Source organism: Lactuca saligna, chromosome 3 (assembly GCF_052625555.1).
Source record: "Lactuca saligna cultivar CGN05327 chromosome 3, ASM5262555v1, whole genome shotgun sequence".
NCBI classification, from domain to species: Eukaryota; Viridiplantae; Streptophyta; class Magnoliopsida; order Asterales; family Asteraceae; genus Lactuca; species Lactuca saligna.
The window spans coordinates 15,355,111-15,380,960 of NC_136419.1; the positions used below are offsets into that span (position 1 = coordinate 15,355,111).

At 33.8% G+C, this 25,850-nt stretch overlaps 3 protein-coding genes and 1 non-coding gene across 4 annotated transcripts; 1 reads left to right on the forward strand and 3 right to left on the reverse strand.

Moving 5' to 3' along the window:
• Positions 1-8,594: 8,594 nt before the first annotated feature.
• ABCI7 (non-intrinsic ABC protein 6) lies at positions 8,595-10,592 on the reverse strand. The gene is made up of 3 exons (XM_078983011.1): positions 9,589-10,592; positions 9,262-9,521; positions 8,595-9,165 (listed from the first exon to the last, which is right to left on the reverse strand). Exons 1-3 carry the CDS (start codon positions 10,495-10,497, stop codon positions 8,835-8,837), a joined length of 1,500 nt encoding a protein of 499 aa, XP_078839137.1. The 5' UTR covers positions 10,498-10,592; the 3' UTR covers positions 8,595-8,834.
• A 548-nt stretch (positions 10,593-11,140) lies between these two features.
• LOC145034567 (TLDc domain protein) lies at positions 11,141-12,089 on the reverse strand. Its single transcript, XM_078983012.1, has 2 exons — positions 11,896-12,089; positions 11,141-11,758 (listed from the first exon to the last, which is right to left on the reverse strand). Exons 1-2 carry the CDS (start codon positions 12,035-12,037, stop codon positions 11,238-11,240), a joined length of 663 nt encoding a protein of 220 aa, XP_078839138.1. The 5' UTR covers positions 12,038-12,089; the 3' UTR covers positions 11,141-11,237.
• A 610-nt stretch (positions 12,090-12,699) lies between these two features.
• On the forward strand, positions 12,700-12,771 carry TRNAC-GCA (transfer RNA cysteine (anticodon GCA)). The gene has a single exon. It is a non-coding gene; the product is annotated as a tRNA-Cys (tRNA).
• Positions 12,772-13,021: 250 nt separating this feature from the next.
• On the reverse strand, positions 13,022-15,638 carry LOC145034568 (aluminum-activated malate transporter 12-like). Its single transcript, XM_078983013.1, has 6 exons — positions 15,271-15,638; positions 15,054-15,194; positions 14,684-14,956; positions 14,468-14,589; positions 14,211-14,354; positions 13,022-13,765 (listed from the first exon to the last, which is right to left on the reverse strand). Exons 1-6 carry the CDS (start codon positions 15,521-15,523, stop codon positions 13,172-13,174), a joined length of 1,527 nt encoding a protein of 508 aa, XP_078839139.1. The 5' UTR covers positions 15,524-15,638; the 3' UTR covers positions 13,022-13,171.
• Between the last annotated feature and the right edge of the window lie 10,212 nt (positions 15,639-25,850).

A 25,850-nucleotide genomic window follows, 5' to 3' on the forward strand; every position in this document is an offset into this window, starting at 1 on the left:
TACACATAAAAATATAAAATCTTGACTGATAGGTTTTTAATGAAAACAATGATCATTCTCCTTTCTTTTGAGTCTAGTATGATTGTGTCTTAGTACTTTATTTTTAACTACTATTTTGTTATAGTTACTTTTTATTATTTAGAATGACCAATTATTATTGTTCGTAATAGCTAATGTATTTATGTTTATTTTTTTTATTGTAGTTGTCAATTTTATAATTTCTCATAACTAAATTTCCGAACTTTATTAACACGCATATCAGTGTATCAAGCGGAAGACAGGTACAATTGGTTTCGAAACTATTTTATATTTGATTTTTTTATTATTAGATACATTAATTACGGATCTAGAACCATATTCTATTTCCTAGATTAGCATACTAAATCTTCTTATATATTACGGTTTTACAATCGTATTCTATTGCTTAGATTACAATATTATATATTCTTGTAGATTAGGGCTCTACAACCGTATTCTATGCATAGTTTATCATATTATATCTTATAAATAGAATACGATTCTACAACCATATTTTATTGCATCTTCAAATAAAACATGTTCTATAAGAATACGCTTCAATGTCTATATTTTAATTGCCTTTTCAACCTTATTTTATTTTTGATTTTGTAGTATAGAAAGTTTTTGTATTTTTGGAAACCGGGTCCTCATTTGATTATAGAAGAGACCCTTTAAGGTTGATTTTGAAATAAAGTTACCTAAAATATAAATTGAATCAAAGTTAGTTCTCTTACTTGTGCTATGAAAAACTAAGGTTATTTTCAGTGTGCTATGAAAAACTAAGGTTATTTTGAAATAAAGTTACCAAAAATATGTTTTTTGGAATGATTGCAAAAATGCATGGCTTACCTTGCATTGTAAGTATGCATGAATGTGATATTCTTAGTTGACTTCCTTAAAGTCAATAGTTGCTAATCAAAGATAAAAAAAAATTTAAGTTAGGAACCTGTTATGAATTCCATCTATTGATCTAGGCATGTAAAAAACTAAAGTAGTAAGTTAGCATCGCATAAAAATGTAAAAATAATTGTTGCAGACTTGGGATAGAGGGATGAAACAAAGTAATCAAGTTTCTGAAAACTTGGTTGTTTTTTTGTTCCTTTAGGCAAAAATTTTTGTTAAGCTAGGTTTTGGATGAGGTAAGGGCAATATGGTCATTTAGTCTCATTCTGATGGTGTATTTAGTCGAAAAGGAAAATATCTTATATATAACACTTTATCCAGACATCAATACCTCTACAAAACTTAACACACACACACACAGATATATATATATATATATATATATATATATATATATATATATATATATATATATATATATATATATATATATATATATATATATATATATATATAGAGAGAGAGAGAGAGAGAGAGAGAGAGAGAACCCCTTTTTTGTTAAGCTATACATGAGTATTGAATTGTCTTGAGTAGTCGAAATCATAACTCATGGGTTCACCAAACCGTTGCCATTAATCTATCCAACCTGCCATTGAAGGGTCCATGACCCAACGGTACCAGTGGTACACCCTAAATCCCTTACAAATACTTTAAAAACCTAGTTTTAAAAACATCCCAAGCGACTTCATGGGCATTATTGGACCCTGTTGGACATCGATAATAGTATAAGTGTATAACACAAGATCTCATGTAAAATTAACATCACTAATGAACACCAACCAGTCAACTATTCTGTGTATTGAAATTTTGGTATTGACAACTATTTGCATTTTGCACTATATCATTAGTTGGAACTGTTTAAATGTCAAGTAAAACAAATATTTAAAATATTTAACATTTTAAAATTCTAGGACAGCAGATATAAAAGTATTTTTAATTTACTTTTTTAAATTACAGAAAAATAAAAGTTAACTAATGTTCGTAATGTTTCCATGGTCGCCTCCAAGGCATCACTAAACCAAAGCTAAAATAATGGATATTTTCTTCATTTCTACCCTGAAAACACTAATCCACATCAACACATTCACCTCAAAAACTTCATACCTCTTCATAATCAAACATTACAAACTGCATACATATTCATATTGATTGCTTTTAAAATCCAAACTTCAAATACCACTCACAACCTTTGAAGGGACCACATAATCCATCAACTTCTTCACATGAGGCTCAACCTTCTTTATTAGGTCAGCAGATGGAAACCTGTCTATAACTTCAACACCAAAGGAGACAAAACACTTCACATCATCAGTATTGCTTGCCTGGAGATAAAATAGTTGTTCCTCTTCCAAATCACAGATTGAAGCCCCATAAGAACACTTCGCATCATCAGTAGTTATCTGAATATACGATTTCACGTTGACCGTTACACGTGGCTCAAGAATCAGACTCCTTGTTAGTTGTCCTGCATCTATCCGTTGCACATATCTGATAGTTTTTAAAATCAATTATCCAGACAACACTTTATCTAGATAGACAGACAAATGTGATTTGCCCTTATCAACACACTGGTTACATTTTGGATTCCATCAGGTTGTCAGGAAATCTAGCTGATTCTTACAAAGTCATAAAGCATGTTGAAAGGTAAGATATTTTTATATGTGTTCTGATGACATTTCTTTCTATAAATTGTAACAATATTACTTGTTTTTGTTTTAGGGTTGTGGAAATGTTTAATGAAGATTTCGAAGCATCACATCCAATGACATGGATGATTGCTGATGTAAGTGACCTCTCTCTCTCTCTCTCTCTCTCTCTATATATATATATATATATATATATATATATATATATATATAACATAAGAAAACCTTTGATGTTTAATTTTTTAGTGCAACCAACAATCGTCTAATTGAGAATGTGGTATTACGTTTTGAAATGGATGCATGAGTTTGTAATGTGTCGAAAATATGCATTCCCGAATGTAAGTAACTTTTGTTATATTGTTTTTTCATTTTGTCTATTGCACTAAACCATCTCGTTTATTCAATAACACTTTTTGTTTTACTTTGCATATAGAACCTTTGGAATGATATAAACCCCATTCCAAAAAAGTTGTTGGACGATGTGGCCAATGCGTGGATGACTACTTTTCAAAGTAAATATATGAAATGAAGCCTATGTTTAATGGATATTTATGTTTTCTACACTTGTTATTATTGGATTTATTTTGATTATAATATTTTTGTAATAACTTTTATTGGTGTCTAAACTACATATAGTAGATGAAGAAGTTTGTTTAAGTTTTTTACATTATGTTCTCAATTATTTTGTTTGATTTTTAAGGTTCTACGTTTTAAACAAAGTCATGTATCATATGCTTTGTTTTTACCCAAAATATAAAATATTGACTCTTTGCTTTTGGTTCTTAATTAGCTTTTCATTGATGATGGTTGGTTCGAGTCCACTTTGAATATTTGAGCCATAGTAATCGGAAAGATGAAAAAAGATAGAAGATTTTTTTTTTGATGTGTTATAGGTTTGTAATGAAAACAATGGTCCTTTTTCTTTGTTGTTTGAGTCTAGCATGATTGTGTTTTAGTATTTTATTTTTAACTACTATTTTGTTATAGTTGGTTTTATTATTTGGAATGACCAATTATTCTCATTTGTAAAAGCTAATGTATTTGTGTTTGTTTTTTTTATTGTAGTTGTCAAATTTATAATTTCCCTTGACTAAATTTCTGAACTTTATAAACACACATATCCATGTATCAAGCGGAAGACCGGTATAATTGGTTTCGAAACTATTTTATATTTGATTAATTTTATTAATAGATATATACATTAAGGTTCTAGAACTGTATTCTATTTCCTAGATTAGCATACTAAATCTTCTTATATATTATGGTTCTACAATCGTATTCTATTACTTTGATTAGCGTACTATATATTCTTATAGATTAGGGTTCTACAATCGTATTCTATGCATAGTTTACCGTATTATATATTTTCTAAATAGAATACGATTTTGCAACCGTATTTTATTGCTTCTTCAAATAAAACATGTTCTATTATAATACGCTTCAATGTCCGTATTTCAATTGCTTTTTCAACCGTATTTTATTTTTGATTTTGTAGTTGTGAAAGCAAGTTTTTGTATTTTAGGAAACTGGGTCCTCACTTGATTATATAAGAGACCCTTTAAGTTTGATTTTTGAAATAAAGTTACCTAAAATATAAGTTGCATCAAACTAAGTTCTCTTGTTCTATGAAAAACTAAGGTTATATTGAATGTGTTATGCAAAACTATGGTTATTTTGAAATAAAGTTACCTAAAGTATATTCTTTGGAACCATTAAAAAAATGCATGGTTTACCTTTCATTTCAAGTATGCATGAATGTGATATTCTTATTTGACTTCCTTAAAGTCAATAGTTGCTAATCAATGATAAAAAAAGTAATTTAAGTTAGAAACTTGTTATGAACTCCATCTATTGATAGGCATGTAAAAACTAAGGTAGTGAGTATGGATTGCATAAAGATGGAAGTATAATTATTGTAGACTTGGGATAGAAGGATGAAACAAAGTGATCAAGTTTCTGATAATTTGGTTGTTTTTTTTGTTCGTTTAGGAAAAAAAAAACTTTATGAAGCTGGGTTTCAGATGAGGTATGGGCAAAATGGTAATTTAGTCTCATTCCGACGGTGTATTCAATCAAAAAAGAAAATACCTTATATATAGCATTTTAAGAGAGAGAGAGAGAGAGAGAGAGAGAGAGAGAGAGAGAGAGACCCCCTTCTTGTGTTAAACTATACATGAGTGTTTGTATTTGACTTATTGCAGAAACAATTTAATAAAACAGTTAAGAAGTGAATGAATAATTGATATTTTTGCATTGTAAAATTTATTGTTAACAATGTAATGGAGACGGGAAAATGACCGCAGACATACGGTTTCATGATAACATGCTAAAATTTTAAATGAATTTTCACCTCTGTTAAAGAATCCAAGAATCCAGGAAGATTAATCAATCCTTAAGTAAAGAAGATAAATGGGCGTATTATGTTGCCTACAAACTATATTTTTTTTCTGTGGATGATGTGGTCGAACTTCTTGATGGAGAGAAAATTTGAGTTATGGCAGGAGGCAGGATTTGCGGTTAGAAGAAAAGGAGAATCGTTGGCTGAGTGGAAAGTATTGATCCAATTTGGTGTGTAGGTGTAGTTTTTTTTGGATGAATAAACGTTCTTTACAACATTTTCCTTTGTTTTCTCACACAATAATTCCGATTTTAAGACTCTCTAACACATATTTTTTGAGAACCCCTCGTCCTTCAGTTGAATCGTTGGCGAGGGCCCTAACCCTATTTGAAAAAGTGAAAATCACTTAGGGTATGTGCTGAAACGAAAATTAAATCGATTAGCTAACTCTCCTTCTTAGATCAACGTTGATGAGAATTACGAGTGTGAAGAACATAGACAATACATCCGGAGGAGCGTAAGACCCTGTCAATGAGGAATTAGGCGGATACGGCAGATGTAAACATGAGGTGGTGTGAATCGAATTTCATGTCCATCGCATCGTTAGGAATATAGGTTAGGTACATCAAACAAGACGACACAGGTAAGTCTATATGAATCAATATTGAAGTCTATGGCATCGTTTCAGAAGATAGTTACGTGTCGTCCAAAAAGCCCTGTAAATTTGCTATAAGAGGTAGGAGACACACAAGGCTTTTATATATATATATATATATATATATATATATATATATATATATATATATATATATATATATATATATATATATGGGTAAAGTGAATATACCTAACAACCTTATATAAGCTTAGGTACCTAACCACATTATACTACATTGTTTTGCATTATATTTCCATTGCAATCGTCTAAGGTTCTTAAACTTCAACCCTTAACTTGATTTACTTCCAAGATTTTCAGACATTCACCATTATATTCTTCCCACACCATTTGATTTGTAACGGTAGTATATGAAGCCCACCAGGGGGTCTCAGATAGAAAGACGTCATTTGAAGGAAGATAATGGTGAAAGTCCAAAGATTTTGGAAGCAATCAAGTTATGAGGTTGAATTTTAAGAACTTTGAGTGATTACAATGCAAATATGATACAAAATTACGTAGTATGATGTGGTTAGGTACCTAAGCTTATATAAGGTTGTTAGGTATATTCACTTTACCCTATATATATATATATACATATATATATATATATATATATATATATATATATATATATATATATATATATATATATATATGATGAAACAAGCATACATATAAAGAATCTTAATAAAAATACAGAAAAAAGAATAATAAAAAAGAAAAAGATTCTCCATGCAAATGATGTCGAGTTCTACAACTTCCAACCATATTTAGTTGTAATTTGTCGTTTCCTTTCAAGCACCGTGCGCAAAATACCACCGATTAAGTGATCATGCGGTTGGAGAAAATAGTGCATATCTTGGTTCTCTATCTTCCACTCTAACAATTAGGATTTCAATTGTTCATTGGCTTGGGAAACACATAATTTTTCTTTCCGTTACCATTGTCTCTATTCCACCTTTGAAGCTTTGATGCCGACAATTTGGTTGATGGGATCAAACATTTCATTTGTGTTGACGATTACGATGCTGTTTTGTTTCCTTTTATTTTTCTCAACGAGTCTTCAATATTAAACAATTGTTGTTTTTAGGGGAATCCAGGAGTATACTGTGCATCAGAAGATATTGTGTAGGCGTTGGATGAAGACATTTTGGTTAGTTTTGAAGAAAGAGGCAGGAAGTCTTCATTAACTTTTGTAATCAAACGCCCATTTCACTTGGTCTTTCAACCACTCCCAAGATTTTTTCATGAGGAAAAGTTTTTTGATTAATAGTCCTCCGATACTTGCTTTGTGAAGCTTTTAAAACATCGGTCTTAGATCTCTCGCTAGCCACACTGTTCATCCTATATTATAGATGCAGTTGAAAGTGTTACATTTCTTTTGCATGTCTTTCCATTTTGAGTTTACTTGGTTTCATGACCGATCCGGACCTCCCATTCGAACATTAAAATGCTCTAGAACCCGATCCAAAAATACATCAAACCTTTGTTCATTTTCGCGTTCTTTATCTTGAGAAACGTTGACATATACCATAGCCAAAGCCAACTCTTCACGTTCCACCAATTCCTTTGATTTCTGGTGGTGTGTATAGTTGTGTTTTTTTAACAATGGGTTGCAACTCCTTGCTGACTTCTTCTTCGTTTCTTTCGGGAACCGGGTAGTTACTAGAACTGTTAGATTCTACATTCTAAGAATCACAGAGCTGGAAATGCTCGAGTTGAGAAGATTAGAATTGAGTTTCTGGAACCCTTTGAGAAAACTGATTATATGGATTAAACTCGGATTTTCCTCTGAAAACCTAAATGTGTTTTAAGATTGTTGCACCGGGTAATATTGTTGTGGATAGTTTTGGTATTTTTGGTAGTTTTGGTCTTGCTTATAGTTTGAGTTTTGAAATCCTAGAAAAGAAAATGAAATATATTGACTTGAACCGCCTTGCGTGGATTTACGTATTTAGCTAGAATAAACTTGTTTAGCTTTGCCTTGAGAATCCATTGAATGTAACCTAAGGAATTGAGCGAAATATAAAATTTCGCTGAGAAAACATACTAGAATTGAGTGAAATGTGGAGTATTAATGCTCATAGACTTATACAAAGTTATATTAAAACACAAACAAAAAAGAAAAAAAATATAGAAAGGGACGGATAATGCACGAAAGGTGGCAGATAATCAACTATTATTCTGTATTAATTAGTTGTGAGACCTATGTATTACACGTATTAATTTAAAAAATAAAATAAAATGTAAAACTCAAAATATTTGAAAACTTTGGATTTATATGAAAAATAATGAATTATTATAATGAAAATGTTTTTAATCTTTTAAAATTAAACAAATAATTTAAATAAAGAAAAAAAACTAATGAGCTTTAATTTTGGAAATTTCGAAATTAAAATATAAGTTTATTAATGAAATTAACATTCATTTATTACAATTATTACTTTGAAATACGTAAAATTTACTAAAATAGAAAAACTCATAAAATGACATGTTAAAAAAAATAATTCAAAGCAATCATAAAATGAAATCTAACCAAATCATAAAATGAAATCTAACTAATTGAATGAGAGTGTGATAAATAACAAAAAATTCATTATCGTCTTGAGTAGTCGAATTCATATTCAGTAGTCGAATTCATATTCATCACATGCATGTACAATAACTCATGGATTCACCAACCCGTTGCCATTAATCTATCCAACCTCCCATTGAAGGGACCATGGCCCGACGGTACCACCCTAAATCCCTTACGAATACTCTAAAAACCTAGTTTTAAAAACATCCCAAGAGACTTCATGGGCCTTATTGGACCCAGTTGGACATCGATAATAGTATAAATGTATAACACATTATCTCACATAAATTTAACATCACTAATGAATAATAACCAGTCAACTGTTCTGTGTATTGAAATTTTGGTATCGACAACTATTTGCATTTTGCACTATATCATTACTTGGAACTGTTTAAATGTCAAGTAAAACAAATATTTAAAATATTGAACATTTTAAAATTCTAGGACAGCAAATATAAAAGTATCTTTAATTTACTTTTTAAATCACACAAAAATAATAGTTAACTCATGTTTGTAATGTTTCCCTGGTCCAGCCTCCAAGGCATCTCTAAACCAGAGCTAAAATCACAGACAGTTTCTTCATTCCTGCCATTGAAACACTACAATCTTCACATCAAAAACTTCATTCTCCCTCATAATCAAACACTACAAACTTCATACATATTCATATCGATTGCTTTTCAAATCCAAATTTCAGACACCACTTGCAACCTTTGAAGGGACTACAGGATCCAGCAACTTCTTCACATGAAGCTCAACCTTCTTTCTTAGATCAGCAGATGGAAACCTGTCTATAACTTCGGCACCAAAGGAGACAATGAGTGACTTCCTAGCTGTTTGTCTATCAATACCCCTTGCCTGAAGATAAAACAGTTGATCCTCTTCCAAATCACAGATTGAAGCTCCATGAGAACACTTCACATCATCAGCAATTATCTGAAGATTCGGTTTCACATTAACAGTTGCACGTGGCTCAAGAATCAGACTCCTTGTCAGTTGTCCTGCATCTGTCTGTTGCGCATATCTGATAGTTTTTTAACATCAGTTATAGTTATCCAGACAACAACACTTTATCCATATAGTCTTAATGGAAAAAAAAGAAAAGAAAAAGTGAAAGTACCTGTTGACCTTTATGTTCCCATCAAATACAACTTGTCCAAGTGAATGAGCTACAATGCACTTGTGAAGTTGTCTAGAAAACCCTCGTGGATGATCCAACACTATTTTACTATGTAGATCTTGTGTTTGATCATTACCTGATAAATGAAATGTTGATAATCCTGTTATTGTGTCTGATCCGACTTGTTGCACGTGGACATTGTGTCTGCTTAACTTTCCACCTGTGCTTACTTCTACTAGCTCGTATGTACTTGATTTTTCCTACAATAATCAATTTCAAGAATGTTTTCAAAGATTTAATGGATTATATTTGGAATGAAGCGATTACCTGACGAATTGAGGTCCATTTGATATGGGCAGAGTTCAGAGATTGAGTCTGGATGTATGAATGGCTAACTTTAGCTTCTTCCCCGATTGCGATTTCCATGACTGAATTTGTCCAATAACTCAAATCCCCATCACAACCTGTATATTCTTCGAGTATTCCAATCTCTCCTCCTTTCTCAACCACCACTAAAACCCTTGGATTCGAGACTGGAAGCTTCTTTGACTCCTTATCACTACCTTCATTACTAATGTACCTCAAATGCAATGGGCCTTCAACTTTACACCCTTCTTGAACATAAACCACAACCAAATCAGGTGACCCGACACCATTAAGGGACCAAAACAAGTCTCCTGGTTCAGAACTAGGTAAAAATTCGAGTACCCTATTTGTTATTTCGTTCGAACTTAGGCTAGATAAGCTTCCAACAAACACCCCATCTGGTAACCCTGATAATTGAGATAAAGAATCAATGATGTATCCATCGATTATAGTCAAATTGAGCGATTGTGTATCCTCGAATGCACTTATATGGTTGGAAGATTCAGGTGGTGTTGGAGATGAAACCGGTATGATCTCCGATTGCTTGATGAAAGAAGTGTCTGTGAACCTAAAAGGCTCGTCTTTTCTAGATGGCCATGGAGTGGAGAGAAGAGATTCTGAAGCAAAATCTCTCAGCTTTTGAAGACCTGATGAAGAAGATGATGGAAGAGAGTCTTCCAATGATTCTGCAATTTCGAGAACAAACGGGTCGGAGAGGGCAGCAATCGGGGGTAAATATCGTTGCTGGGTCAAAACCCCAGGTTTGACTTTTCTTGTTCTTATAAAGTTCGATTGGTATTGCGATGTAGATAGTGTGAAAGATGGAGATGGGGATGCACGGATGATGGGTGTGAAGGCCGAAACAGCCATTGCCGGCCGGAGGTGGAGGTGAGGAGTCGGGGGATTTTGACTGAATCAAGAAACTGGAACCACACCTGCGTGACCTTTCGAGGGGATCAAAGTTTTGGTAATATTTTCACTTAGACCCCCTAGACTATTAGTTTAATGATAATTTATCCCCTGATCAGCTTTGTCATCTCTTGAAAAAGTTGCCCTTTATATGTTGTCTTTCTTGGTGAAAAGCAAATACAATCCACCAAAAAAAAAAAAAAAAAAAACCTGGATAGAACTGTTTCTCTTTTAAAGATTTCTTTTATCATATGAAAATTACAATCTTTCTTTTGTTTTTGTTTGATTGCAACAAATCTTTAATTTTACTCAAAGTTAATCTATCAATCAATCTATGTTATTTGCCCAAGAGTGATAAGATAATTTATATTGTTTGCTTTCTAATTCGTCTCATATTAGACTAAATAAGTCCAAGTGGGCTTTGATTATTATAATTTTCATGGAAAGATAAGTTATACAGGGTCAGAAGTCATAATTGAAATTCAATGATATCATTTACAACTTTAATTTTGTGTCGCAATTGTTTGTTTTTATGCCTCAATGAAACAAATAGATACTGATGTTGCATTTTAGCTCACCCCCACTTGTACCTACACCGAGCAAATCATAATAACTTGGGGCTAATGGATTTACAAAATTAATAAGGGACAAACTTCGAAAGCATAGGTACAACCATATAAAGGCATTAAAAGCACATCCTTTTAGTATAGGCTTGCAATTTGAGGACTACAAAAAACTAGCACTTCTTCAAGAGAAGCCCTAGATTCATCTCCAAACAAGGACTCTTTTCCATCTTCCCTTTTGGCATAAGACAAACCCAATCTCGACTTCGCCTGCCTCAAATCTCCAATCCCAGAGTTTGTATCGGGCCCTGCAAACCCGCCCATGACAGGCGCAAGTGGTGGCCCGATCAATAGCCCATCGGCCCCAAACTGGGGCCCACCTCGGGCATAATCAAAAAGGGCAGCACCACTACCTCCTACTTTAGGCAACACAATAGGGTAATTTTTCTCTTCATCTGGCCAATAAAAGAGGAACGCATCAAAAGTTTCGTAGTAATCATCAGTGCTTCGGTAACCTTCGGGATTGAATGCACCAAACTTGAATGAGTTGTCTGTGTAGCCGATTATCACACACGGGCCCTTGAAATCACTGCATTCATGAAATGAAGTCGCACTAAATCCATCCAAGGTGGCTTTGTAACAACATTTTAATTCTTTCCCTGTTCAGACACAAACACCAACCATAATCGGATAATTGAAATTTCAAAGTTGGACTGAATTGTGGGGTTGTAACCGTATAATTAAAACCCCACAAATATTAAAGTGTTATAACTTTTAGCAAGAAAAAGATGATTACCATTGAGGAAAGTTTTGTTGAGTAGAAAAGATGGAAAAGGAAGATCAAGATTATGGTAATTGGGCTGAGGTTTGTCACTGGTTTTGTTTTTGCCGATGTTCCAACCAAAGAGGCAGACACTTTTTAGTATGCAAGAAGCCATACCCAAAAATACATTTCAAAATGAGCACAAAAGTATGGAAGAAATCACACACTTGAGTTTAAGTTTTATCCACTCATTTACATCTTATCCTCAACAAATTGGATCTTTCAATTATGGAATACCCTACAGATTTTTATGCTCGTAACTGGGGCCTGGCCACTTTGGTAATAACCCAAATAAAATCGTTTCATTATGTATATAGTATATAACTTTAAAAATAATAATCAATTAGGAATCAAGTATTTAGCAAGTTTTTTATTATAGCAAAAAAAGGTTTACATATAAAATTACAAATATCGCGTAATGGTAGCTAATCAGTATGTTAATCATACTGAACTATTTTTGTTGCCACACAAAAAACTAGTTATTAATTTGGATCCACAAGCTATTTATCTATTTGTTTTTATTGGCATGTATTACCGATATTTGACAAATTGTCAAATTTTTTTATCTGAATTTAAAATACATGAAATGTTTTTTTAATAAATCCAGTGAGTAATATCACATTCAAATTTTGATGGACAAGAAATTTATTTATTTTTTATATTACAACATGAATTGCCAATTTTATTTTGGTACAAAAAGCAGTAATAGTTAAAAAAAAAAACCTACCGACAAAGCGTTTATTAAGTATTATATATTTGACGGATGACATCACAAGTGGGTCCTTAGCTCAGTGGTAGAGCATTTGACTGCAGATCAAGAGGTCACCGGTTCGAACCCGGTAGGGCCCTTTTCTGTCTTCTTTTTTTGTGTTTTATATTGAAAATTCTCCAAACATTCGGTGAATTATTAACTAATTAAATAAATACAAATGTCAAATCAGTTGTTATAACCCAAATTCATCCCTCTATATGTTAATTTTGGACGAAAGAAATGTATAATATTTATATAATCTTATATGATAGAATATAAAACTTCGTACTTGACTAATTATAAAATTTATTAATTCATATCCACATAGAAACTTAACACAAATACGAATATATTTTTATATCAAATTGTCTACATAACCAATCCACCCAAAAATGATCAAAACTACGTTTTTTTTTTTTTTTTACTACCTCGGTGGTCTCAAACACTCAACATTCTTATACCATACAAAAATTATTAATATCCATCATACTCTGCAATTCACTCCCCCGTTGCAAAGCTAGAAACGTTAATCTCCGTTTTCATTCTCCTCTCAACATCTACAACCACATCACCAGCATGTTTAAACTCTTTAAAACAAGCCACCCTTCCCAACTTTTCAACTTCCTCAATCACAAAATCAAGTCTAGCCACCAATTCAACCAACAAGGCCACAAAAGCCGCAATCGGAAGTGCTTCAGAAAACTCCAAGCTCGTGATTGCAAGCTTGCTTAATGTTGGCCTTAAAACCCTCTTTTCGGTCTGATCAGAAACCCCCTTCGGTTTTCTCTCACTTGATGAGTCTGTGTTCATGTTCGATAAATGGTGTTCAAACTTTTGTTTTGCTGTTGTTGTAAGCATGGCTAGCATTTTGGGTGTATTGTAAGGGCTGTTTGTGCCAAGAAAGAGCCTTGGTTGGGACTTTAATGCAGTGTCGAGGTCTTGCAGTGCTTGGTGGATTTGTTCCGTGATATTTTCTGGCGAGCATTGACGCCGGTTTCTTATGCTTCCAGAGAGTTCCATTAGGGCTTTTGTTACTTCGGAAGCAAGGCGAATGCATGGATCCTTGAATAGCAATCGAATTGATATTGGAGTCTAAAAATTTGAATCAGAAGAACACGATACTTAGGTACTAGAAATGTAGTGAAATTCCAATTTCAAGGCGATTAATAAAAAAAAAAATCAAACTATTAAATGTATCTATAACATCTATTGACAACTATTATAATAAGGAGATATATACCTTTTTGATCTGGATCACTAGGGTCATAAATATTTAAATAACGAAAATCAACCTTACCATTAATGGAGTTCTTTTTTGTTCGCATTTCAATTATATATTACGAATCTAAGGATCTGACATGTTCGGAAAAGAATCTTCCCTCATGAACATTATATTATTAGATCTCAACAAAAAATAATTTTTTCTCAAGTTGTACTTAAAAATTATCGATATACTAAATTTTTAGACTATAACTAGCCATTTGGTATATATATAGAGTCAATAATCATCACATAATAATGGCGAATAAAAACATACCCGTATTTCGGTTTGTAGACTTCCATGAAGAGCGACTACCCCATATCCAAAATGACGAAGAACACCTCCTAATTTTACATATTGTTGACACGGGAATTTGTGGCAGTGCACTGAGTGTCTCGGCTCCCAACTTGCATGGAGTGCCTGCTCGTATCAGTATTCAACATTCGTAACATCTTTGGTTAGCTCATGAGATAATAACATGCAAATTAGTTATTTGTGTTAAGTTTCAATTATTAAGATATAAAAAAGCTTACAAGGGTTTCATCTGTCGATTTCGAGTCCAAAACTGCCTTATAATTTTCATAAATCGGATCCTCCATCGTCTCGTCTATGTCTGAATTTGGTTCTTCCACATTGAAGTATTCAGTGACACAAGCTACATTTTGTTTACAAACAATCTACAAATAAGTAATCTTTTTAAACACACGAAAGCAAATATTTTCAAATTTATTGTCTATACATATATATACCTTCGATTGATTTTGCTAAACCTTCGATTTTGGTAATGGTATTATTATGGAGATCTTCTCCAGACCAATTCGGGAAGATGAAAAGACTCATCAGAATGCAAATCCCGGAACCGATCCCGATCATATATGTCCTCCCTTTGGCTAGTTTCAGAATATCATCCACTCGATAACTTGATACAGTGATCAAGTTAAATGTCAACAGGAATATTACTACACCATAATCATAATTCTTTTTTATTTTAGGGAAAAATCTCAAGAATGTAGTCGACGTACCTGTGAAAATTAAGTGTAATAGTTAAAAAAAACTCCATATTTTACTATAAAACTACCAAAAATAGATTATAAGTTGATTCTTCTTTATCTGTATTACCAATCAAAAAAATCGAAGCTCCGATAAAAACAGCACGAAAAACCTTCCCGTATTCTCTAGCTATAAACTCGAATATGAAGGCTAACGACGCAGCTAACAGCGTCCCAAATCCTCGATTTAATCCTTTGCATAAGGTCGCTCCTATGAAATTATAGTACGATAAATTATGAATATATAAGTACGTGTGTGTGTGTAGATATATGTAAATATAACTTACCAGCAGTGAATTCAAGCACAACGACGACAGTCATGACAGCCCAAATCGCATTTTGACCGACCCCTTTGAACAATGGCTCCATTAGGTATAACAAAGAGACTAAAGTTAATGAAAACCCGACTTTGAGAGCGTGGATTGCCCTTCTCGGATCATCTCGACCCACTTTCCATATTTTCCGGCATATGAAGCCTGGAGATCTCTTCGTCTTCTCCATGAAAGCAAGAGCTTTCTTGTTGAAACTATCCATCGGCATATCGATCGTGCTTCACATTCAAGATTTCTTGATCAACAACTTCAAGATTTCTTGATGGAAAACTTATTGATGTCGACAAAGGAGAAATATTTTAAGCAGCATATGACACCATCTGCTTTTGTGGTATATATAGGTGTTTTGTGTGGAGGACAGAGATGATATATGTGTCTGTTCACATGTCCTCCATTGAAAGCGATAGGATTTAAGGAGATGTATAAAAGTCAATTATTGTTGAATAAGAAAATGTGAGTCACAACATAAAAAAAAAAATTTATTTACCTTTTCTAAGAATTAATGATTGCGATAAAAACTATGTAGAGTATGTGGTTTTTTAATAGTGATACAACACATAATTGATTTGGATGGTTTTCACTTTCCATATCAAAATATGCATATATTTTTTTTTAGAAATTAAAAAAAATACCAAAATACAAACTTTACTACGAAAAAAATGAAAAAATACAGAGAATTTCCAAAACTAACCATCAAGTCCACATAGGGGTTTCTGCGGAGTAACATGCCTTTGCGGACTCGTCATGTACTTGAACATTAAGGATTTTTTTGATTTTTTTTAGTCCACAGTATGTTGCATGAGTCTGCAAAACCCTCAAACCGGAGTGGGTATAAGTTTCATTAGAAAATCAATATCTTATATTAACAAATTTCATGTTTTCTTAGGTAACAACTTAACGAATATCTTGGCAACGAGACAAAGCTAGCCATGAAAGCTGACTTGCTTTTCAGTAGATTCTTGTTTGGAATTTATGTTGTAATATTTTATTTATAAACAGGATTGATAAAAATGTAAAACTGCAATGATTATGTATCTCTTGATTTGTAAACATTTCAAGTGAAAATTTGTCCGTGAAAATTAACAAAATCAACGTTTGCATCTTGTATATATTTTAACCCATGTTTACATATCGCATATATACTTTAACTAATGTTTACATATTGCACACAAATTGTAAATAAAAGGTTAAAAAAAACTTAAAAATGAACCTAAAGTATAGTTGCCAACTCGATCATCTTCTTCATAGGTGCAAGTGTTTATATGTAATGTTTGCTTCTCGGTATGTGTCTTATGGTAAAATGTTGAAATTCAAGATTTTGGCCTTACATCGCACATAGCTTGAAGCTACGCCAAGCGTAGCTACACCGAGCGTAGGGTGAAGCTACGTTGAGCTTAGGTTGAATCTACACTTTTCGTGGCGCTGCATGCAACTCAAAACCCTAGGTCTTGGGCTTTGGGCCCTACTTAAAAGCTCTAACTTCTAGGGTTTTATTTTTATTAGCCTCCATCCTCTACATAAAACTCTAGAGTAGCATCCTTTCATCCTTATTGAGTTTTTGGTGTTCTTTGGTGTCATTTAAAGAAGAAGGTGGTTGTTTTGGTGTAAGTGAAGTTAGATCTAGCTAAGTTTCCACACCCTGAACATCTTTTGGAGCTTAGGAAGGCATAAAGTTGAGGTAATATGAATGTATGTTTGCCCCTTTGAGCCATACATGGAGCTTGTCACACTTTTGGAGTTATCTTGGGTCTAGGGTTAGAGAATTGTATGTTAGAGGCTTATTAATGGACAAAGTTGGAAACTTTATCAATTAAGTGCTTGCTTTGAAGCATTATATAAAGAATCAACCATTTTCTTCATGGTTTAAGCACTCAACAACTTGGATAAAGTGACCAATGTTACGTCGTGCGTATCGTAGAGGGGTCCGACAATAATTTCTTTTGGAGTTATGTTGAGTGTAGCTACACCAAGCTTAGGTTATGATCTACACCACATGTAGGGCGTTAACCGTTGACTTTTTCACCAGTTTGTGTTTTGGTCAGACTTTAATGGATTTGAGTGTTTTACGGAGGTTATGGTCTCTGTTTGGTATTAGATGGTTTGTGTTAGTTGTTTCGATTGCTGAGATTCTACCGTTGAGCTCAGGTGTGACGTCCCTATTTTCACGTTGAGAAAAGACCGATTTGTTATACTTTATTTTGAAAATCAGAGTATCTTTTAAAGAAATATGTTGCAGAATTTGTTCCCAGAAAAACATGATAAATACGTTATCAAAGCATTTCCGAAGAAATGTATTTTTATTCATTTTCAAAACATTGGGATGTCATCGTCAATACAAAAACATAAGCATAAACAGAACTTACATTCATTTACACTAGTGATCTACGTCTCTTTTAAATCTTTCAGTGTAAAGTAGCTTCATATCGACACTTGTGATACAAATAAATGAGTGGGTTAGGTTGAGAAACCTGGTGAGTATATAGGGTTTTCAACCCACAATAACATAGTTATTATGTTTAAACATCAAACAGTCAACCCAATTACTCATCCTCATTATCTTCTTTACTCTTAAGGATCTACCGTAAGAATCAACTATTCTTCATTCATTCATTCCTGGATTGTCCAAAGGAATAGGCACGAAGTCCATAAGTTGCCAATAACATAACTGTTAATGTTATCTATTAAGCACAACTTCCAATATTATCAGTTAGGCACAACTGCCAGAATTGTGACATTCTCTATGAGGCGCAGCTGCCGATATTATCCATTAAGCGCAACTGTCAGGGTTGTGATGTTCTCTATTAGGCACAACTGCCAATATAATCGTTAGAGCGCATTTGCTAGGATATTTAGAGTAAATGGTATATCAAAAACATCTATAGGTTGTGGCGCAACTGCCAATGCTCATCTATAGGGTTCTAAGTCCATTGTTGCTAATGTTCACCTATAGGGCATTATGTCCATACTGCCAATGTTCCTCTATATCAGCTTTCATCCCTCATCATTTATCTACCCATGTTTTACCCAACATATTATGTAGATATAAAATACATATACAATTTAAATAATTTAAAACATGTATAAAATTGATCATCCAGCATAGATAACAAGTATACAGATAATATGCACACATAACACGTAATTTATATAATATACTCCATATCTATGTGTAAGATGAAAGTAACTAGGCACTCAATTTATATTAAATACTTCATATCTATGTGTAAGATGAAAGAGACTATGCACTCACAACATGTAATTTATATTTAATTCTTCATATCTATGTGTAATATGAAAGTAACTATGCACTCACAACATGTAATTTATATTAAATACTTCATATCTATGTGTAAGATGAAAGTAATTATGCACTCACAACATGTAATTTATATTAAATACTTCATATATATGTGTAAGATGAAAGTAACTATGCACTCACTTGTTAAAGTGATGATTCCAAACTCGGGCAGCATTTCGTTTTTAACAATTCTATATTCCTTCGACGAAATCTAGCATTATTATCGCTAAGTTTTAGTCTAATCTTTATTGCGACTAATTATTAGTCTAGATTCATCATTAACTCAAAGTCTACTTCATGATCTATCAAGTAAGGAATAACCAGGTAGGATCATATCAGAGGTAGGGTCTGTTTGGTATACGAAGTATACTGTTTGGAAATATCACTTTAAACACCTCACTAAATCAAAGCATAAACATCATCCCCATAAGTAGATCAATCAGTATAACGACTTTGAATTACTAATAAATTATATTTATAGGATCATAATAACAATACTATATTTAAATATAAGTTATACTTAAAGTAGGGTAAGCATATCTTACCTACGATGGGGGTTTGGCTAGGAGCCGGGCTCTGCAGGGGAAGAACTTTCTGAGCCAAAAGCTCTTCTTCTTGCAGCCTTCTAGCATTCCGAGACTTGCCTCTAGGACTTAGAGGTTGCGAGGGATGGGGGAGAGGGTTTGAGGGTAATGGGAGAGAAATAGTATGAAAGGTGTGAGTTTTGGGGTGATTTATGTCTCTATTTATAGGATCTCTAGGTCGATTCACGTTGTGAAAAAGGGTGTCACGTCATGAGCCTTGCGTAGGCTCTAAGGCGAAGTCTGGCGCTGACACGTGGCGCCAGACGTAGGTAAACCAACCAATATTTAAAAATTCATATCTTTTGCATACGAACTCCGTTTAGATGTTCTTCATAACAACGCGTAGGTACAGACAGGATCTACAACTTTTCTTTTGACTCCATCAGCTAATTCTCGACCAATTTTAAATTTAACAGTATGAGAAGATTATACAGTTAAATGACTGCGTAAAATTCATAACTTCTACAAACGAAGTTTGTTTTTGTCTGTCTTTTTATTGTTAAGCTCTTATTAATGGGATCTTCAATTCTCATTTAGGTTGCGTTGGCCAAAAACCGATCGATCTAAAATTTGAATTTCGGGTTGGGCACTGCTATACCAAATCTTAGAAAAATCATAACTTCCTCATATGAAGTCAGATTTGGGCGTTCTTTTTATGCACGCTCTCGGTTTAACGTATACTACAACTTTCATTTATATCTCAAAGGCTAAAAAGTAGTTTATCAAAAATTCACCTTTTACATTACACAGTGCCGTGTCGGTTTTGCTTTAAAACTTTAACGAGACATAACCTCTTCGTTATAACTCGGATTTCAGCGTTCTTTATATGTATGGACCCCTTGTGACATATACTATAACTTGGTTAAGATTGCTCCTTCTAAATAATCTGTCATCAAAAAGTCATTTTTGACGCTCATTGTCTCTAAATTGACTAGCTCGAATATGTAACGCCCGTAGATCAGGGCTAGTCAATTTAGAGACGATAAGCGTCAAAAATAACTTTTTGATGAAAGATTATTTAGAATGATTAATCTTAAATAATTTATAGTATATGTTACAAGGATTCCGTACATATAAAGAACGTTGAAATCCGAGTTATAACGAAGAAGTTATGAGCTGTCGAAGTTTCGCGACAGAATCGACACGACGCTGAATGACGTAAAAAGTGAATTTACGTTAGAGTGATATTTATCCTTAGTGATATAAATGAATGTGGTAGAGTTCGTTAAACCGAGAGCGTGCATAAAAAAACGCCAAAATCTGACTTCGTATGATGAAGTTATGATTTTCCGAAGATTCGACTTAGCGGTATGCAGCCCGAATACTCGATTTGAGATCGAACGGTTTTTTAGCCGAAAAATCTAAATGATAATCGAATATCTCGTTAATAGCAGTGAAACGATAAAAAGATAGGCGAAAACGGACGTCGGATGAAGAAGTTATGAATTTATAACGGAGTTTTCCTGTCCCGGCCTACTAAAAATAATATATAAGTAATATATTTATAATATATTAAAAATAAAGTCAAAATTAGCAAATGGAGTTTAAATGAGAGTTGTAGATAATAATCTCACCTACGTGTCGATATAAAGAACATTGAAAACAGAGTTCGTATGCGAAAGTTATGAATTTCTGAAGTTCGGGTTGCGAACCCCAAAGTTGTGTCAGAGACCACGACGTGGCAACAGTGTCCACGATGTGGCATGACTTCTGACGCATTCTGGATCCTGAAAGAGCAAGTGGACGATGACGCATGCAGTGACGACCAAGCCCACGATGTGGAAAAGGGTGCCACGACGTGGTAAGGGCAAATTTTTCCCTATAAATAGATTTGAAGGGCCAGCCGATTATGGTTGCTCCATCCCTTCTCTCCCACTCCCGATACACCCTCTAAGCCCTATTTTAACCCCCCGAAGCCCCGATAACATCCCGAGACCCGAAGCAAGTCCCGAAGCCCGAAGATCCCGAGAAGAAAAGAGTTTCCGAGCCGAAGCTCTGTCCGTGAGAAACCCGGTGTGTGAAGATATTCCGGTTTCACCGAAGAATACTATTTGAAGAGCCGTAGTGCTGTCCGATCATCTTCTAATCAAGTGAGTGTATAGTCGCTTTCATCTTACACATAGATATGAAGTATTTTATAAAATACATGCTATGTGTATATATATTGTTGTTTATATAAGTGAGTGTGTGGTTACTTTCTTCTAACACATAAATATAAAGTGGTAGCTATGAAATACGTGCTATATGTTATGTATTATTTGTCTATTTGAGATGGGCTTGGAATTGATGTTTTTATACAGGTGTTAAATGATTTAAACTATATATGTATTTTATATCTAGAAAATATGTTGGGTAGAACATGGGTAGATGAAATAGTGGCAACTATGAGACGTAGTGCTTATAGTATAAACCTTGGTGACTATGGAGTTAGCGCCTATTTTATAAACCTTGGTGACTATGGAGTTAACGCCTGTTAAAGTAAACCTTAGCGACTATGGAGTTACCGCATGTTAAAGTAAACCTTAGCGACTATGGATTTACCGCATGTTGAGTAAACCTTGGCGACTATGGAGTTAGCGCTTGTTGAGTGAACCTTGGTGACTATGGAGTTAGCGCCCGATAGCTATTGATTTAATACCTTATAGATCAACTTTGGCAACAATGGACTCCGTGTCGATTCCTTAGGTAAATCCTTAGGAACGAATGGATAAAGGATAGTTGATTCTTAGGGTAAAACCTTAAGAAATAAAGAGGATAATGGGGATGGGTATTTGGGTTGATTGTTTGATAATTGAATATAATAAATGTATTATTATACGTTGAAAACCCTATATGCTCACCAGGCTCCCAAGCCTGACCTACTCAGTTTTCTTTGCATAACAGGTAATGGCACAAAGGTATAAGTTGGTGGAGTTGATGAGAGATTTTGGATTATAGATCAGTAGTTATAAATAACTGTTGTATGGTCTATTTTATATTGTTTATGCTTTTGGTCTGTATCGGAACATGACATCCCGAGGTTTTATAATTAATGAAAAGTACAGTCTCTTTAAGAAATGCTTTGATAAATTTTATTTTATCATATTTTATTTTGGGAACAAATTCCGCAACTGTTTTCTGTAAAAGATTACTCTTATTTTAAAAACAAAACATAAACAAATTGGTCTTTTCTGGCCATGAAATTGGGGATGTCACAGAATATGCAGGCGTTACAATTATCTCCCCCTTAGGATGATTACGTCCCGAAATCATCAACAAAACATGACTTGTATAATGACTCCATACGTTATCTCTTCATCCTAGGTAATAATCGTAACTTCTATATTCCTTCGAATCACTATATATTTTAGACTTATTGACTGCAAGCAGTTCTCGATCGTGCACCCACTCTCTATCTTACGTTAGTCTTCCAATCATGACCTTCGAATCACAATCTCTATTCCTTATTGGATACTCCTTCTTCTTAACAAACTTAAGATAAGTTCTTTGATTACCACCATGGACTAATGGGTCATGTTCTAATGACCCCTCATCGTATGATGCAATTCTTAAACTCATGTCTTTTAGAGTCAAATTCCAGAACATACTATACATTCCTTCATGTTCTAATGTGATATAATCAAATTCTAGCATATAACACTTCTAGCTACAATCTTCTTACTTTAACACCAATATCGTTACTTCTACTGATCGCTTCGTTTATCCGTTATTTCAATCTTTTTTCTTAAGTCAGATGCGACATCGAACTTGGTTCTCTGAACCATTTAACATACTCATCTTAGTCAGAATCGATTTGGTATGACCACTTGGGTCGGAATAACAATCATCTTTTTAGTCATTACCGAAACAATGGTAACGACATTATTGAATAAAACGAGATCAATCACTAGCTTCTTGGTAACCTTGTGACTTTGCTTGATCCAAGTGCGAATCATGTGCTTCTAGTAGTATAGGCCTCTACTACCATTCACACCTACTCATACTCGTCCCAAGTATTGTCTCGCAGTTTCCCGAGTTACTATCACAAAAACAATTTTAACACATACAAATGTGTCGAAATAATCATAAAATTTTCCCTAGACTCTACTTGGACTTCTTCCATGCGTATCTTCAATCATCAATTATGTTTCAACTTGTTTGATGGTGGAAACTCCACACGATGGAACAACTTCAAAAATTACACCAATCGTTCCATCATCCCACCAATCGATGGTGTACTTTAGACGTACCGTACTCCTCTGAATGTACTGTTATTTTATTAGACATATTCTAAAGGCAAGATACAACTCTTATGATATCTTCTGATGGGTGTCATTCACTATCATAAGCTTTTTCATTTCCTCCATTTACTCAATTCTCTTGGATCCTTCACCATGATGCTTTGTTCACGGAAGCATGCGTTTAGTGCATCGAGACGAGAATATAGATAGAGAAGGTTTAGACGTAATCCTCCTTATTACTTCGAAAAGCTACATGCCAGTTCTAATAATGTATTTAAATGTTTAGAAATCTGAACACATAAAGTTTCCAAATCTGGTCGGCAACATACCATAGATCCGATCAAACGATAACATAAAGCATCATAAATCGTTTAGCACATAAAAGCATTTTAGGCATCTTCCCTAATTAAGCTAGTGCTCGTGTCTATTCAGGTGTACTTCCTAAAATATATTAAACACACTCCTCATGATCATCGCTTAGCATTCTAAGTCTAAGTATAGAAATAAATTCTTATTCCTAGTTCGCTTAAACTAATGCTCTGATACCAACTGTGACATCCCCATTTTCACGGCGAGAAAAAACCGATTTGTTTATGCTTTATTTTGAAAATCAGAGTATCTTTTAAAGAAATATGTTGCGGAATTTGTTCCCAGAAAAACATGATAAATACGCTATCAAAGCATTTCCAAAGAAATGTATTTTTATTCACTTTCAAAACGTTGGGATGCCATCGTCAATACACAAACATAAGCATAAACAGAACTTACATTCATTTACACTAGTGATCTACATCTCTTTTAAATCTCTCAGTGCAAAGTAGCTTCATATCGACATTTGTGATACAAATAAATGTGTGGGTCATGTTCGGAAACCTGGTGAGTAAATAGGGTTTTTAGCCCACAATAATATTGTTATTATGTTTAAACATCAAACAGTCAACCCAATTACCTATCCCCATTATCTTCTTTACTCTTAAGGATTTACCACAAGAATCAACTATTCTTCATTCATTCATTCCTAAGGATTGTACAAAGGTATAGGCACGAAGTCCATAAGTTGCCAATGACATAACTGTCAATGTTATCTATTAACCACAACTTCCAATATTACCATTTAGGCACAACTGCCAGAATTGTGACATTCTCTATGAGGTGCAGCTGCCGATATTATACTTTAAGCGCAGCTGCCAGGGTTGTGATGTCCTTTATTAGGCGCAGCTGCCAATACAATCGTTAGAGCGCAACTGCTAGGATTTTTAAAGTACATGGTATATCAAAAACATCTACAGGTTGTGGCACAGTTGTCAATGATCATTTATAGGGATTTAAGTCCATTGTTGCCAATGTTCACCTATAGGGCACTATGTCCATACTGCCAATGTTCCTCTATATCAGCTTTCATCCTTCATCATTTATCTACCCATGTTTTACCCAACATATTATGTAGATATAAAATACATATACATTTTAAATCATTTAAAACATATATAAAATCGTTCATCCAACATAGATGGTAAGTATACAGATAATATGCACACATAGCACGTAATTTATATAAAATAATCCATATCTATTTGTAAGATGAAAGTAACTATGCACCCACAACATGTAATTTATATTAAATACTTCATATATATGTGTAAAATGAAAGATATTATGCACTAACAACATAATTTATATTAAATACTTCATATCTATGTGTAAGATGAAAATAACTATGCACTCACAACATGTAATTTATATTAAACACTTTATATCTATGTGTAAGATGAAAGTAACTATGCACTCACTTGTTAAAGTGATGATTCCAAACTCGGGCAGCGCTTTGCTTTTAACGATTCTATTTTCCTTCGACGAAACCTAGCATTATTATCGCTAAGTTTTAGTCTAATTTTTATTGTGATTAATTATTAGTCTAGATTCATCATTAACTCAAAGTCTACTTCATGATCTATCAAGTAAGAAACAATCAGGTAGGATCATATCGGAGGTAGGGTCCATTTGGTATACGAAGTATACTGTTTGGAAATCTCACTTTGAACACCTCACTAAATCCCAAGCCTAGACATCATCCCCATAAGTAGATTAATCAGTATAACAACTTTGAATCACTGATAAATTTTATTAATAGGCTCATAATAGCAATACTATATTTAAATATAAGCTATACTTAAAGTAGGGTAAGCATATCTTACCTACGAGGGGGGCTTGGCTAGGAGCTGGGATCTGCAGGGGCCGAACTTCCGACTTGAAAGCTCTTCTTCTTGGAGCCTTCTGACGCTCCGAGACAAGCCTTTAGCACTTAGAAGTTGCTACAGAAGACAAGGGGGGGGGGGAGGGTTTGGTTGTAATGGGAGAGAAAGAGTATGAAAGGTGTGAGTTTTAGGGGTGATTTACACCTCTATTAATAGGCTTTCTTGGCCGATTCATGTC